Source organism: Nanorana parkeri, unplaced genomic scaffold (genome assembly GCF_000935625.1).
Source record: "Nanorana parkeri isolate BGI_ZX_2015 unplaced genomic scaffold, ASM93562v1 scaffold102, whole genome shotgun sequence".
Classification (NCBI taxonomy): Eukaryota; Metazoa; Chordata; class Amphibia; order Anura; family Dicroglossidae; genus Nanorana; species Nanorana parkeri.
In genome coordinates this window covers 6,094-23,986 of record NW_017306370.1, presented here as the reverse complement: position 1 = coordinate 23,986, position 17,893 = coordinate 6,094, and the positions used below count along the sequence as shown (strand labels likewise).

Sequence of the window (17,893 nt, the reverse complement as noted above, 5' to 3'; positions counted from 1 at the left end):
GGAATATAACATTTTGCACACTGTTTTTATTTATGCTTCATTACTGGAAATGTGCAGTTTAATTGCCTCAGCTGCGTTATGGACACGTCAGAGGTTCAATTAGTCATTATGCATCCGTGGGTTTCACATACTAAGGAATGCTTAAAGGGCAGCAATCACCTCGCTCAAATCGATGTACTGCTGAAAGATGCGGTTGTGTCTTAATCTTCTCAGCATGGATTTCTGAGAGTGAAATGCATTGCGGTTTTACAAGTAAAAGTTTTTTGTTTATTATAAAGTACCTATCCCAAGTGCGCTAAGAGGTCAGAGTGGTCACTACATTGAACGGAATGTACGTCTGGTAGAAGAAGAGGTAATGTGGGGGGGGGGTATATTTACTATGCACAGCTACTCTAGATTCTGTTCCAGTTTTTGTAACCAATTAGATTATCCCATCAGTTTATTCAGTTAATCTGTGAAAATGAAATCCAAAAGCTGATTGGTTGCCATGCGCAGATGCTCCAGATTTTGTCTGCTCTCGTCTATAGGAGGGTAAACACCAGTCTTTCTCAACCAGGGTGCCTTCAGGCTTCCTCAGGGGTACCTTTGTCATGATAGGACTCCGTTCTGAAGGGGGGGGGGCTGATGGCTCTTGATGTAATAGAAGGGGGCTTTGATGTGAAGGAGGGTTGAAAGAAAAACAGAACCATGTATACTTGGCTTTAGTAAAACTTCCCCTCATTGTATTTGTCGTTGCGATGGCCCTTGTGGTAAAATACCAACACTTTGGTTCTCCACAGCCACTTTTTGGATGGGTCCAATACCTGCTAAACCCCTGGAGTTACCTTTCCACTTCAAATAAACTATTGGAGGGCAGATCACTCTCCATTAGCTTATTGCCTGGTTTTTGCAGCTGATCGATGACTGAGGTACCGGAAGTAATGCAATTCCAGCCCCGTTCAGCAGGGAGGAGGTCAGTGAACGGATGTTCGCTGGTCTCTTTCCCCGCTTCCCGCCAACGCCCAACTTGCCAGTCCCAGGCCCGCAGGAGGGTGTAATGCTCCCTTGTAGTTCTGAGGCTATATTGGATCACAGCTGCCGACCAAATCCTTCTTTGGTTCCGTGTGTGGCAATCAGTCGTGAATCCCAGGCATCTCTCTCCCTTATGAACGGAGAGTTTGGAATTCTTGCATCATATACCACAAAACAAAAACAATAACGCCAGACCTAGTACTGCTTATTAATATCATAAGCTAGTTAGGTATCTTGCAAGTAAGGTTGGTACAAGGAAATCCACTTAGACAGTCTGAAAGTAAGTAAGGCAAATGAATGGTAATACTTTAACTGGATAGGTAACAGCCTGCTACCAAACAGTACCAAACACAGTACAGTTCCAATTGAAAGCAAACTGAACGGCAGAGAGGAAGTCTCAATAGACAAGATAGGAATCCGCCTCAGCACTAGTACTTGCTCTTAGTAATAGGACCCCCTGGTGTTCTCAGAGTTGGTGGAGTGTCCCGTGCAGTGTTGATCCTGGGTGGTAGAAGCTGTCGCAGGTAGGAGAGAGGATGAGGCTCCTGGATTGTTGGGGCATAGAACCCAATAATGGAACGCCCTACCTTCGTTCTGGAGCTCCTTAAATAGTCCGTGGACGCGGAAGTGGCGCTATGCAGCGTGCTGACACTTCCACGTTCCGCCCTGGAACGCAGAGGAGCGCCACCACCAGAAGTGAAGTGCGCAGTATGACGCGGCCGATGCGTTCCAAGCTGGGAAGCAAGCGGCTCGCGGTTCCCGGATTCGTTACAGAGGGGCAGCAGAGCCCGGGAAGCAAGGCGTTGTAGTTGGGCGGGGGTAACACCTCAGCAGGCTGTGGAAACAATCTGGTGCAGCTGAGCCGCCGACACATGTAAACAGAGTCCCTGTGGCTATAGCCACCAGGAGTCTGTTTAGAGGGGCCCGCTGCCAGCGATGTATGACATACGTTGGTAGCAGCGAAAGGGTTAATCAGCATTTGGAATACCTAAAATCCCTTTGACTTTAATATTACTTTAAGCTGGTCATACACCAGAAGAAAGCAGTGAATGTAATATTCACTGCAGATAAATCAATCACTGTAATTTAAAACACATACAGCAGGAAGATACACCTGCAGTTCATAGGCCCTATAGACCCTGCGTTTTCCAAGAATATATGGTTATTTAGCAAATTGTTGGTATTGCCACTTTTTCAGATTTGATGACTTGGAAATACTGATATTTAAAACATATGCAGCAGGAGGATACACCTGCAGTGCATATTTGCAAGGTTATTCACAAAAGGGTGAAGAATTTGGAGAAGGCAGGAGAAGTGAACAATCTAGGCCAAAATAGCTGATTTGGAAAAATTCTCCAATTCAGCTCACTTTCCAGTTCAGCTATGTTGTCCTAGATTGTTCACTTCTCCTACATTCTCCAAACTCTTCCCCCTTTTGTAAATAACCCTGTTGGTGATTGTCACATTTATTTATGAATCGGCCCCTAACTACACGAAATCAGGGCTGGAGTCAGGAGCCAATTTTACTTGAACATTACAGCTGGCTATTAACTTTTGAGATTTCCTATAGTTTTCAATGGCGATGGCTTCTAGAAAAAAATCCTGCTGGCCGCTTGGATTGGACAGACCGGCTCCTGAATTATATAGTGATTTGTCCACCCCTAAATACAGGCCAAAAAAACACACAGCCTGTAAAAAAAAAAAAAAAGAGGACTTTTTTCACTTCACGTGGACCTTTATATAATACATAATCCTTTATTTGAGTTTATATAATTACATATGAAAGTTATTAAAATGGACCTTTACCCCCTTTAACTAAAAATCACATCAGCATACAGCTCTGCAAGCTGTTATGAAATCATCTTACATTCATTAGCTAAACAAACATATTTTTACTTACAATTACTTTTTTTTCTACTTCCTGGTCCACTTTGGCTCAAATGATGGAATTGTGCCCAAGCATTGCATCCTGGGAAAGGTACATCAGCAGAGCATTGCTGGGAAATCTCATCTGTAATCTCTATGAGATCTCATGGAAAGGCACTTTAATCCCCTAAGATGATGTGCATGGTCACATGTCCTAGTCACATGTGCAAGAGTTTCAGGAAGTAAAGGAGGTGGATTCAACCGCCATTAGTAAACATGGCCACTGTGAGAAGAATGGGAAGGAAAATAAGGTATGCAAAGAATAAAAAGCCATCAATTATCTAGAAGTATCTGTTTGTAGATTGTCATCACTAAACATAAAGGTGTCTTTGTTGTTATTTTAAAGATATGGGTAAAGTTCCTTTTTAAAAGAGAATTATGAGGTGAGTGAAAATCACTCAGCCTCATAGTTCAAGGCGACGTGTGACAATGAAACTGTCACACGTCGGCTCAATAGATCGGGAAGTGAGCGAACACATACCGTCGCTCGCTCACTTCTTGATCATGTGCCTGCAGAGAGCCGTGACTGTCACTGACGGCTCCCTGCAGGGATTCCTGTAGCTCGCGGTACACTGAGCTTTGGGTCATGGGAGGACTCTAGTTTGTGTCCTCCTGTGAACCTGGAGAGAACTATGGGGAAAAGCACTGACCCCATAGTTCTCCTTTAAGCTCCATAGGTGAAATTTATAAATTCCACTGTGATGAAATGTCACAGAAATCTATCCTGTTCATGAGTAATAATGAGATACGGACTGCCCAATGTACTGGCAGAATCATGTTCATCCTAACCATAGAAACTTTCCAATACAACCATAATCGAACACTGTAGAGAACTCCCTGCAGCAGAATTACTTCTTGTTTCCTTTACAAGTTTATCCTTTGATTGCAAGCAAGTAGTCCTCACCGAAATAATGTCGCTTTTCCCTTTTCACTTGCCTTTTACTATTATGTTGCAAATTCATTTTGTGACATGTAATTTCGTAAACATCCTCCAGTATGTCTAGGCTATTGAATAAATTAAATTCATGACAATCGTCCAAAGAAGAGGAAAAAAAAAAGAAATCAACTTTACGCTATTAAAATAAAGAAATAGAAGATATAGAACTGCATCAAACAGGCAGCTGTATTCATTAGCATATAAAACAGAATTCCAATGTGTTTCTACTTGAGGAAACTTTTTTCAGCATAGTTGATTTCATTAGATGTTTTACTGTGTTCTATAATGCATAGTGACTTGTTTTATAGAAATAGATTGACTTGCTTCAGCCGGATTGCTACTAGATTATACAGTCATGTTTTCTTATGCTGCCGCCATTTATTTAAATGTTCTGCCTGTGAGGACCTCGTGAATTATTATGTACTGAAATGTTTAATAGATGCCGAAAGTGTGTGTTGGGAATTCTTATGCTTTCTTCCTGCAGAAAAAGCCTGTAAATGGTTAGTGCCCCATTTATTACAAGTTAATACGCTGGGAAGCTTCCAGGAACTTGGCCACTCGCCTCTGTTTTAAGAGTAACCAAAAAGTAAGATGTATACACGTGTCTCAATGTAGTATTAAAGGAGAACTATGAGGTGAGGGATTTACACTCATCCTCATAGTTAGAGCCGACGTAAGACATTGAAACTTACCCAGGTCGGCTCTATAGATCGTGAAGTGAGCGAACACATACCATAGCTCGCTCACTTCCCGATTATCTCCCTGTCAGCTCTGACTGTCAGCTCCCCGCAGGGATTCCCCCCTTCCCTCTCCGATCCTCCAGCGCTGACTGGAAGAACGAACGGGAGAGGGGGCTAGGACAGCTTGCTATGCCTCTTGATAGGCAGAGCCCGCTGTCAATCAGGAACCTGGGTGGATCTCGACAGTATTTTCGGGATACATCCCGGCTGCGGCGCTTTCCTTATTGCCCGCTATACACTGAGCTTTGGGTCACGGGAGGAGGTTAATATATGTCCTCCAGTCCTCCAGTGACCCTAAAGAGAACTATGGGATAAAAATATATGGAGTCTATGTTCCTCGGGCCCCATCTAGTAAAGATTTACAAATCAACCCCTTACTGTTTATGGTCACCTTAAAGTTGAAGTCCAGGCAATCATCGTATAACAAGTTAAAGTTCCTATTCTTTTTTGGTATAAACGTGGACATAATTGGATGAACACAGGCTCTTGTCACTTCGCTTTAGTGAATCACCTCCTTAGATGAAAAGCAACACACTCGCTTGTGTTTGAGAAAGCTATTAGAAGGAGCAGCCACAATCTATGTAAAGCTGGGCACAAACATCACAATTTAATTTTGCAATCCGTACAATCCCCTGTGCATTTACCAATAAAATTGTATAGCGCAAAGGCCTGCTGTCAACAGTCCATTCAATTCATATCTAGTCAGGTAGACACTCTCACTAAACAGTTATTTGTAAATCAAGAGGACAAAAGGAAATTGTTCAGAGTTTAACATTTGTGGGCAAGAATTCGAATGAATAAACCCAATAGTATGATTGTGACAGAATGCAGAAATGTGAATATCACTGCAATCCTTTCTGCCTTTAATGTGGCACTTAACTCAGGAGTTAAATCATAAAAATGCATTTAAGAAAACCTTATAGACATGTGTGATTCCTTACGTTCCAAATTGAAATTCAGACGGATATCGGTATATTCAGATGGATCCTAATTTCCCAATGAAAGAAATAACGAATCCGAACGTATCCGAATTTTCCGATAACGAAATTTGTATGCATCAGAAATTTTTTCTTAATGTCATTTGGAATTACCTTGTGTTGGTAAAAGTTAAAATAAAAACAAAAAACAGTGTGGAGTCCCCTCCCCAATTCATACCAGACCCTTTAGTCTGGTATGAGCGTGGGGTCCCCCCTAAAAACCCTTACCAGACTCGTAATCTGAGCAGCAGCCTGGCAGGGCAGGAAAAGAGGGGGACAAACGTGCGCCCCTCTCCTTGCACTATACCAGGTCACATACCCTTAACATGGGGAGAACAAGGGCCTCTTCCCCACAACCCTGGCCTGATGATTGTGGGGGTCTGCAGGGACGGGGCTTAGAGGAATCTGGGCCCCCCCTTTCATAAAGGAAGCACCCAGTTGCTGCCCACCAGCTTGTGTGAATGAATAAGTGGTAGTTGTTACCCCTACTCATTCACCAAATACAGTAAAATAATAATAGATAAACAAAACACACCGTAAAAAAAAAAAAAAAAAAAAGTCATTTATTTGAAGAAAAAAAAACACAAAACAGTTTTTGATAAGTCTTTTATTTAAAAAAAAATGTCCATCAATGTAATCCAAACATCAATCATGTTGTCCAGTGATGTAGATCCATGTCAATCATGATGGATGATGGCCGCCAACTTGCCGAAAGAATACAATTCATCATGCCCTCCACCACGTCCAATTACAATGAACACAGCCGCAAAATGACAGCTCTGCTCCCGAATGTAAACAAAGGGGCGTAGCGAGTCATAACAACACGGAATTGTTCCACCCATTTGTTTACATTCTGTGACAGCTCTCGGTCCCCCAATAGAATGTAAACATGGGGGGAACCGCATGTTGTTTTTTTTGTTTCTGTGGGCTCCCAAAAGTTAAAAAATAAAACATTTTATGTCACTTTGCTACAATTAACATTTGTTTGTAATTATCGTTTAACTCACCCAAAATTAATGGAAAATTCAGATTCGTTCGAATCCGAATAATAAAACAAATTAACTTTTGCACCCAAATCCTGAAAAATTAAATAACTAATCTCAATATAAATGTGTTAACTAAATGTGAGATTGTAGTCCTTTACAGGAGTGAGCTTGGAGCAGTGACTACTTTACAACACACACAGGAACCATGAGGAACAAAAGGAAGGAAAGTGTCAGCAACAATTCAGAGATGATTTGAGGATCTACAGCTGAGTGACACACAAATAAGATACATTTTTCTTAATAGTTAAGGGACTTTAACTCCTGAGTTTAGTGTCACCTTAATGTTGCAATATTAGTAACAAATATCAACAGATAACATTATTACCCACTGTAAATATATTCACTGTTCTCTTAAAGTTCTTCCCGTAGAAAATATACTTTAATAACTTTTTATCTTGTATAAATGACAAAGAGTGACAGTTTTACCCATTTAACTGGGTTTTGATTTATGTTGTGCATATTCTTTTTTGTATTTTAGTCTTCTGGCTTGCCTTCTAGACAAATTATCCATGTGTAAATGACCAGTTATGACAGGCATCATTTTAAACTCTGGGATTGTCCTCTATCTGCTAATGTCAACCAACATTTGGCGTCACAGAAATTGCCACAGGGCACACTCCACAGTACTGCTGTGCCGTGTCCTAATCAGGTCACTTAGTAACCAACAGTGATATGTCAGTAACCTAGAAAAAGGTGTAAAGTTTCCTGCCTGAAAGATAGTGCGCACTTCTGACCACTGTTCTATCTGCTAGGTGATTTTATATGTACAGTAAATGTCCTTTAATGTCCTTTTATTGTATTATGCCTCCATACGCCATGTCCACTGTGTCATACCCATGACTAGCAGGGACGTGCAGTCAGGGGAGGCAGAGCCTCATCTAGGATTATGAAGAAAAAAGGTGTCAGCTTAAAGTCTAAAGCTGACATATTTGTCCTCATTCAGATTGGCTTGTAACAGGTTACACAGCAGGGAAAGCCTCCCCGCTGTGTAACCTGTCATGGACGGAGCGCTGCCTGTTAATTACAGGCAGTGCTGAATCCAGCTTTTGACAGGTAGTTAGGTTACACAGCAGCGGGCTTCCCCACTGCTTGTGTAACCTAACTAGTGAGGCAAGAGCTGTCACAGCCTGTACTCTGTGTTAGAGATGTGAGCTATGTGAATGGCTTGGACCAATGGCAAAGCACCATTGGTCCAAGCTGTCCAATAAAAAAAAAGAAACCCACTGAGGCCATCGATCTCGATGCCTCACCAGTGACGAGGAAGTGATGGACAGGGAGGCTCCTCCCTGTCTCCTCCCTTCCTCCTCCCCACACAGCTTGGTTACAGAGCTGGGGTGGGGCTTCCGCGGGAGGGGGGATGCCTCACCCAGCACAAAAAGCACGGCACGTCACTGATTACTAGTGTGCCTGCCTAATTCCAAGCACCTCTTATTACCTGTATAACCTCTTTTTTAAATAGATCTGACAAAATGTTTTGAATAGTATTATGACACCTCTACTCCCAGACATCAATGCCATCAGGAGCTCACTGTCCTTCCTTCTGGAGGGTGGCTACTTTTGTTCCCCATGGTCCCTGTGTGTGTTGTAAAGCAGTCACCACACCAAACTCACTCCTGTGATGTTTTACAATCTCACTTTTATTTTACTCATTTGTATTGAGATTGTAGCAAATTATTGGAGTGAGCTTGGAGCTGTGGCTACTACTACTACACACACAGGGACCATGGGAAACAAAAGTAGCCACCCTCCAGAAAGAAGCACAGTGTCAGCACCAATTCAGAGATTATTTGAGGATCTACAGCTGAGTGATACACAAATAAGATACATTTTTGTTAATATTTAGGGTACTTAAATGCATTTTTTAGATTTAGCTCCTGAGTTTAGTGTCACTTTAAGTAATGTCAGTTATCATTGGATAAGCAGGCCCATAGCATGGCTCTGGTTCATAAGGGGTGTACAGGAGCAAGAGCTAAAGTGGTTAAATAACACTGGAGAGCCATTAAAAAATGACCTTATTCACAGGATCTGCTGTACTAAATAGAACTGCACTCGGGAATTTTATGGAGCATTCAAGGAACATCCATCAACCTATTTATCCTAGTTTTTCCAACAAAGGTCATTTTGACATTGTCAGACCTCTTTCTAAACTGAATGTGACAGACACCTGTCCTAGTCTGAATAGCTGAAAGAGAATCGTCTCCTTCCATGGCTGCTTTGCTTATGCTTTCAGTAAAACATCAACCCGCTACAATTTATCCTTAGGTGTTCTGTCAGATTTTATCCATCACATTGACGTCGCTCTTTCTCTATTTGGATAGTGAGAAGGGTGAAGGGCTTGTTATGAAGCTGCACCTTGCAGATCATTGTGTCAGGAGGACTAGTTAAAGCTTAACAAACAGCTGTATGTGAACTGTCTAAGCTGCCAAAAGATTTGTTATTCTGGTTGGCAAGTCCTGGGACCAAGGCATCCCTGCCAGGCAGTACAAGGCTCCATTCACATATAGCATTTGCGTTTCCCACGTGGTTTTCCATGCAGAAGACTGCGTGGCATACAAACACTAAAATCTTTCATCTGCACGGATTCCGCTCTTTTGCGGCTATTACTATAGTTGCGGACATGGGGAATCCGTAAAAAAAAATCACACTTGAACTATTTTGCAGGCCGTCTGAACAGTGCACATTAAAGTGCTGAATACGCGCAGACAACCCAACGGAGCCCAACTATCTTGTTGACCTTACTTTTCTTCACTGCATTTGTGCAGTTCAGCTTGGTCACCAGTCTACCCCAGGCTGCTAATTGTCAATAAAGATCAGCATACCATTCAGGATCTACCCCGGCCCGCTAATTGCCAGTGAAGAGCATACAACAATGTGGTAATTTGCTACATCCTCGTATGTGCACCTTCTGGATTGGAAATTGAAGCACTTTGCAGTGCAATGGAACCTGATTGGCTGAGGGCATTTCCTCTTCTTCTCTTGTATGCTGCCAGGATATTACAGGAAGCTGATAACGGGCAGATTTTGTTTTTTATGGTAGTTAAATGTACAAGTTTTTAAGAGAGGAAGTGGCCCTGTTACAATAGAAGAAAAGTGCAGTAAAAGTGGGAAGGCAATGCAATATAATGGTAACATAGTAGCACTGAAGTGTTACCTTGCAGATTTGGAATTCTACATTGCACAGACTAGAACATGTTCAATGGGTTGTAGTGTGTGCTATAATCAAATCATTATAATTAAATTTGATCTTTATGGGCAAAAAAAAAGGTATTCAAATAAAATGCATTGGAAACTATTTGTACTTTTAATTGCAATGTGGTTTAAATGGAAAATAAAAAAAATATGTACACTTCACACTAAGAGAAAATATTATGAAGAAATTAGTATAGAAAAAACTTGGCTAACAATAAAGTGAATGTTTAGCCCAAACAACCCCCCATCCCCAAATTTACTGCTAGCCAGATATTTCCCTTAACTTTCTGTCTGGCTGACAACTGTTTCGATAGACAGGAACTGAAGGGACCTTTCCAACAGCAACACAGACAAAATAAAAGTAGAAAAAGGGCAGGCTGGAACCCCTGGTAGCTTTGTGTTGCTGTCTGAATCCCTGATAAACTTTTACCCTCCTTTCCTGTCTGGTGAAACCGTTGACAGGATGTTAGGAGAAATCTCTCTATAGGAGCTCTGCATAGCCGCAAAAACAGGCAAGGGTTCTAGTCCTTCCCCACTCTATCCAAAAGAAACATAAAAGGTTTTGGTTTCATATACACTTTAGGTGTAAATCCTCTAAAGGCAGTGGATTTGTGTCTACTATAAAATGCTCTATAGTGTTCCTCCCATCTCTTGGCAACCAGTGACATCACTGGTTGCCAGTAGCTCAGTGGTACACCTGCCAGAGCAAAAAAAGTCAGCTGTCTCTATGGGTCGGCAAACTTTCGCTGACCTTCGGAGTAGTGACCCTCCCTACAAATGGCACCCAGGGCATGTGCCATATGTGCCATGCCTTGGATATACCACTGGCAGGCAGGGTGATCAGTTTCCTTTGTTGGCTCTAAAAAAATTAAAGAAAGCCTGCCATGAAATACACTTATAGGCTGTTGTTGCTGAGGTTCTTCTTATACTGGTAATTGCAAGACTGTCAGCATAACTGTCAGACAGCTAGAGAAACAATGGCAGCCTCCACATTTACTTCATGACAATTTACTTTCAAGCTTTTGGTCAGATACAGAAGCTCAGAAACATTGTACTTATGGCAGGGAACAGGTACCTACTCATCATATTAATCATTTGATTATGCTTGTATCTTATTTAATCCTGTGTGTATTTTAACGTGTATCTAAGCTGTAACAAGGACACTCCACTGTAGACAGGAGGTGCAAGTAAAATGCAGTTTTATTAAGGGCAAACAGCAAATATCTAATTTCATCTGCAAGGTAGACCTCCTCTGTTACTCAAGATAGTTTCTAGCAGCAACATACAGTACAGTCTTTTAGCTTCGCTCTGTAGCTTTCCACAGCTCCAGGAAACTCTCACTGCTCACCCCTCGTGAGCCCTCAATCTGCTCTCTCAGCAGTGTGTACCACAGGTCCTAGGGTCACCGTCCATCCTGACCTCTCCCAGCCTCCACCGGCTGTTCCTCGTGCGTCCAGCACGCACCTGAGTCCATGTGCCTCCTGCACGCATGCACACTCAACTCCCACTCTCTCCCTCTGGGCACTGGGCTGGCTTCTAATAAGGCTGCTCTTAGCCACTTGATCAGCCCAAGCTGGTCATTGGTAACACCTGGCCCCAGGACTGGAGATCTCATTCCACCCAGAGCTCTAAGAGATCTCCAGAGCTCCAGATCCCAGCTACATTTAGGAAAACCTTGAAAGACCTGAAAAGCCAGGCTCTTCCTTAAAACAGTGTTTACATTCTGGACCCTCTCAGCCCCTTTGGCTGAGAGTCCTGGGTGCCAAAGTCGCCATACTACACTGTGGCATGGGCTTACACTGCCACAAAGCACAACAACAAAAATGTAATATACAGTATATTGTACCTTACCAGTCCTCATATGTGATGGCTGCATTAATTTTCCTTTCTCAGTTTTTTTTATCTGGTCACCCGGCCACTAACAAACTTCCTGTCTTAGGGTGACAATGTTCACTCTCTGCACTGTATCCGTAGATGATCAGTGTTGTGAATGTATTAAGAGTAAGACTATAGAAGACCTCTTCTAACAAACATAGGGGGGAGGCAGGGGCGTAACTACATATCACAGGGCCCCATAGCAAAATTTTGTAAGGGCCTCCCACAAAGTAGCCCCCCCCCCACCTACAACATACCCCCCACCAAAAAAAACCAGTGTGAATGGAGCTTTAACCCACGCAACCCCCAAAATACTGCAAGCGCAATAATCCATCAGATTCCGCACGTTTGCAGCTATATAATGGTCGCAAACGAGCGGAATCCGTGCAGTTCACATATAGCATTTGCGTCCCGTGCGGGTTCGCACATGAAAAACCGCACGGAAACGCAAACGCTGTATGTAAATAGAGACTAAAAGGTTAAAAATCTTCCTATTTACAGCTTAAAGAAAAAAAGTCATTAAATTCACTTACTAGCATCAGGGCTCCCGATCACCAGGTTCCAGTAGAACTCCTCCAGGGGGGGGCCTGAGCCGGATCTCAGTGGGGCCCCCCCAGCATGAGGCTCTCGTGCCTACGTCCCTCCATCCGCCCTGACACACCCCCACATCAGAGCTCTTTTCGGCCGCAGCACTGTAGGAGATCCCGCTCTGTTAAAGCGGCAACAGCAGAGAACGGTGGGCCCGGCCGGGAGGCAGGCGACACTGCCGTCGCCGTTTTAACAAACCCGCATCCCCTTCCATGCGGGCTGAAAAGGGCTCGGGGGTCGCTGGCGGGCCCCATCTTTGGCCCTCAGGCAATGCCCGTATGCTCAGTCCGCCCCTGGTAGGGGCCCGGCCGGGACGATTGTGAGCTCTGCTCCTGACCGGGCCCCCCTCTGTTGCGGGCCCCATAGCGCCCGCATGGGTCGCTATGGCGGTAGTTCCGCCACTGGGGGAGGTGTTCTTTAATTCAAAGAGAATTGGGAACAATATTATCGGATAGCAAGAAAAGAAGATTGCACAGGAAGTTACCAGCACACTGGATTTCTGGCAGGATCTTTTTTTTTCTGCTTAGCGAACAGATAAAACAAATTGTTTTCAATAAAATATTTAAAGGCTATTTCCACTTTTTGGGAATAAAAAATTATTAATGCACCCACATTGAATAATATTTTTTTACATTTTTTAATTATTGTTTGTATTGGAGTCAGAAAAGCATAATTATTGGATGTGTTGGAGTCAGAAAACTGCAATCAGTAGATCATGGGTGCAATGGACATGCTCCGGCAAACTAGTCAGCCAGCCCTTTGGTTATGGGGTTGGAGGAAGTTACCAATTGACTATATGTGCTCTGTTGAGATCTATAAGTCCAACTGCAGGGTCTTTTCACTCAAAAAATCCAGAAATTCAGGTAAGTGGTTTGAAGATGGGAAAATGTTTTACACCGTTAATATGGATGTAACTTTAAAGTGGTCCAAAAGGTGGAATTAGTCTTTATCAGACCAAAGGGAAGCAAATAAGAGCAGTCTATTGTTAGGGTTTACATAGAGCTTAGTGATATGTCCATGTTAATACATTAATAGTAGGTCAGAAAAATGAAGTTACAGTTTGGTTCGTCTCAGCCCATCTCACTATAAACCATATGAATCCAACTAGACCTGTGTTGCATGACAAGTTTGTATTAAAATCTTGAGGTCATCAACAACTTTCTTCTATATTCCTTTGAGCCTTTGTAATTGTTTGTTCCAATGTTTTGTTTAAGCGGTCAAGCCATGTAACGCTATGCCTGATGCTCAGAATATCAGTGAAACTTTGAATAAGTCAACGACATCCTGACCCCAGACAGCTGGGCAGGTTGGCTGATAACACTCAGGCGTTAAACTCATCCGAAAAATCCCTGATGTTTGAAATAACCCATTCAGTTTTTTGACAGGAGCCTCTCACCGCGGGGAGGCCGGAAGCCTTCAAACAGCCAATAAAGAAATAAAGTGAAAACTTCACGGCTGCCAAAATTAATCTTGTGTGTGGTCAATGTTGGCAGGTTAGTTACTGGAATGATATGGAGCAGGAAGAAGCTGCAGAAAAAGTGAAAACAGCTGGAAATGAGTCTTCTATCATCCTGCCAGAGCTGGAAGGAAATACATTATATCACATCACTGTTAGAGCGTTCAACAAAGCCGGTTATGGACCTCCTAGCGCGGCCGTACGTGGAAGCACCAAGAAATCTCGTAAGTGCCCTGTTGTTTCCATTCCATCACTCTCTATGTCTGTTTCTCTGTGTACTGATAGTACCTGGCTTCAATCATATACATATAGTATATAATTGTGTTCACAAGGACTGCCTGACTGGATATAATTTAACGTCAACCTTACCAAAGAGTAATATGGGGCTGCCATTGCTTCTTCTGTTAAAGTACTTATAGTTAAAGCTTCTCTTTATTGCTTTGGATAGAGCAGTGAAGAGTTAAAACTCCTAAAAGTTAATTTTATGCTGCCTGTGTCCCGTTGGGGAAATTTCCCTTCACTTCCTGTCCTAAGGCAGAACAGAAAGAGGGAGGAACTGTTTCAAAATGAGCGGAATTTCATCACCAGAACGAATCTTCTCGTCAGAAGATTTCCTTTTGTTTTCCAGTTCTGATGACAGCTGTAACATTTTGGATTTCCCAGAACTTTCTGTCTCATTGACAATGGTCTTTGGGACAAACAGAGAGGGTGAATCTCCCCAGCCGAGGGAACGTAAAGTGTATTTCCACTTTTACAGTAAAATTTTAGAAAACCCCTCTATATGTTTGTTATGTGATCCTATTTACACAGCATAAAGAAAAAAAATTGGAAAATATTTTCTTACCTTTTAAATGTTTTGTTAAAGCAGGCAAGATGGCCGATTCCAGGTTTTTCTCAGCACCTTCACAGTGATTTTTCCTAATAGAAAGGCTCAGGACTAAAATGTGAGGATTGTGTTTGTAAAACAAAAAAAACTTTTTTTGATCTCCTCATAGGGAGATCCCACCATAAAGTAAAACAGTCTAAATAACGTATTAATTTATATCAAAACAATATTTAATCCCAAAATATAAAAAGAGAAAAATATAACTACATTTAAACAAACATCTAAAAATCCTAAAGCACTTCTAACCTACTCTTGACTTGATATAAAAATATACAGTATATGTATATGTAACGATCCCAATGGGATTGTTACATACATATATATATTTTTTCCAATGGACATTGTATCTTATATCAAGCCAAGAGTAGGTTAAAAGTGCTTTAGGATTTTTTGTGTTTGTCTTTTTCACAAATAGATTGTGTTTCTCTCATTCACTTAATTAACATACAATGGACAAACCACAAGACCCCTCACCCTTCACAGCCTCTAAGTTAACCCTTAAAACCCTAACCCAAGAAAAAGCAGTGTAAACTTCAAGGAGCATTTTTTAAATATGTTTTTTTAGCTTTTGCTGTCTGAATGGGAACATGTAACACATGTTGCTACCAGGACAATAAGTGATGGAAAATAAAGCCCTGGATTGCATTAAAAACTCAACAGGGGTTCTAATTATTCTCCACTCTATTCAAAAGGAAAATAAATAAACACCTTAATCTCTACTTGATTAAGGATTTGAGATCTTTGTACTCGATTCCTTAGTTCAGTGGAACTTTAGCACAGAAGTTCCTAGTATTAACACTTGAACTCTCTTGCTGCCACAGACCTCAGGATTATGTTGGAGGAAGCCCCAATGTGTAAACAGACATCTGGCTGCTACGGCAGCCAGGAGTTTGTTTACCTTTTCTCTCTTGTAAAAGCAATGTGGGTGTCTTTACTGCCCCCTCACCCTGTGTCTCGGGCTCATCTCCTGGGTGCCAGGTACCTTCATAGTCGGTGTTAGGATGAAAGTGATTGGAGATCAATGAACATCTGATTTCTGATCTCACCTGGGTAGGGTGAACCTGGAAGCGATAAGCTCTGAGCACTTCTGGGTTCAGAGCTGTCAAACTCCCACCTTCCATGGCTGGGGAAGAAGCTAATCAAGCACAGTCTGAAAACACATGAAAGCTAGTTACTATTATAATCGATGAAGCTCTTCACATCACTGTGTTAGAGGGCAAAATCACGTTACATTTTAACACAACACATTAAAAATGCCCAAAAATGCTTTATGCGCTTTTAAGAAAAGTGCATGTACACTTTATAGTGCAGTGATGTGAACAGGCCCCAACTCTTTTTTTACTGGATTTATATATTTTTACATTACTCTGAATCCATCTGGGGAATGGGGCAGGTAACTCATCCATCGATTTCCTGACCATAAGCTGCCTGAATTTTGGGCAATTCCTGCCTCCAGAATTTGAGCAGTATGTTGCCCTGTCGGCACCCTTCATTTCGACAAAGGTCGATTTTTTAATTAGTTTGGGTGCAGAGGTACATGCATAGATACATTGTAAAGACGTATATACATCACAAATCTACATTGTGCAGCAGGTTACAGCGGCATCGGGAATGTTCCCCATCAGAAATATTTCTTTGGAAAACTATTTCTTATTGGATGCATGCATACTCTTCCCAACAGCTCTCTTTTTTTCCAGTATATGCTGTATCAGAACATGGGTTGGTGAATAGCATAAGAAAAAAAGGGCAGGCTACAAAATAGGGGATGGTGGGAGCAAGAAGGACAAGGAAAGGATAAGATATGGACCGGGAGGCTAGGCTAGAAAAAGAAAGATAAGGGGTCCAGAAGGAAGGGCAGGGTGGCGGTGAAATGGGAATTTGGATAGGAGATTTATTTAGATATCCCACCGCACACCGTACCAATGTATCCCTTGTGGGGTTTTTTTTTGGGGTGCTGTAGTAACTAGTAGATAATGCTCTAGTTAGTAGATACAAGTGGTGAATGAGTTATGGGTAGAAGGAGACATTGTCAGATTCCACTCTACTCATTCATCGTTCTCATAATATACAGATCTTCTGGTCACCTGGGGGATCTTGGGATAAGGTTAATCTGATTCAGGAAAACCATGTCGCTATAAACTTGTTTAGCTATTTATGGTGGATTAGGGCACTTCCACATTATCGGCACACATAAAAGTTGATTTTTTTCAGTTCCCTTTTGTCTAAAGAGCCAGTCCAAAAATTCTCGCCCGAACAGTGAGACCATCCACTGTATGGGTACTCTGACAAAATACAATAGCACAGCAGATGGTATTCCCCCATCCCCAGGCTGTTTAGCATGGATGGGGGAATCAAGTATTTTTTTTTTCTCATTTCCAAGGAGCTGAGGGGAAAAAAACGCACAATGCATGGCCAGCTAGACAGAAAGACCAGTTTTAGGCACCGATTTGCACAGAAACCTTTTTTATTACCCATCAGGTTTCTTTTTTTTCTGAGACAATATGATATCAGTTGCTTCAACACAAATAGCCGGTTTTATGAATCATAGTGTTAACTTGAAGCCCATGTACTGAACTGTAAAATTGTGACTGCAAATGCTGTCTTCAGAACATATTGATATTTTATTCCTACAAAACAGGGCTAAGCATTGGTGACACACACCAGAGATAAAAGGATTCCGGTTTATACTCTAAGTATAAGTTCAGCCAAGTAGAGTAACTATTAATATGGCACCGCTGGAGCAAGCGATGGTTTATCAGCTTCCAGCTGTGCTGGCAGGGCTAGTAGATAGAGAGCAATTCTCTGGCCATGAATTGGAATATGTATTTACATTTCATTTGTATGTAAAATACTTATTTTTTTTATTTCCATCTAGCTCCCAGTCAGGCTCCGAGCATTGTGAAGTGGATACGGAACGGCTCCCATGTGTCCTTGGGCTGGGAAGCAGTCAGATCATTAGCCAATGAGTCAGATGTCATGGGATACAAGGTTAGAGCACCGTTCTCTTCTACTGAACACTTCTTTATGTTCTCTTTGTATTCTCAAGGACTTTGGTGTAGGAGAGAAGGTAATGAAGCCCACAGAGGTGAATTTATCAAACAAGCAAATACCTATCTAGTGTGAATTAAAGAATGATATGTTAATATATTGCAGCTTTCTAGTACTTAGATGTGGTGGCTTCATTCTTTTATTTTTAAAACATTTTTTAAAGGCTAAGTTTACTTTTCTGACCATGTTTCATGTTAAACCCATATCCAAATCG

At 41.9% G+C, this 17,893-nt stretch overlaps 1 protein-coding gene across 1 annotated transcript in view; it reads left to right on the top strand.

The window, feature by feature from the left end:
- CNTN5 (contactin 5) overlaps window positions 1-17,893 on the top strand; it is a gene marked incomplete at its 3' end in the record, with an annotated part of 543,955 nt that overhangs the window by 520,378 nt on the left and 5,684 nt on the right. Inside the window, exons 20-21 of the mRNA XM_018552938.1 lie at window positions 13,783-13,969; window positions 17,507-17,619. Of these exons, the coding sequence (XP_018408440.1) occupies window positions 13,783-13,969; window positions 17,507-17,619 (300 nt within the window). The remainder of the gene's footprint in view (window positions 1-13,782; window positions 13,970-17,506; window positions 17,620-17,893) is intronic.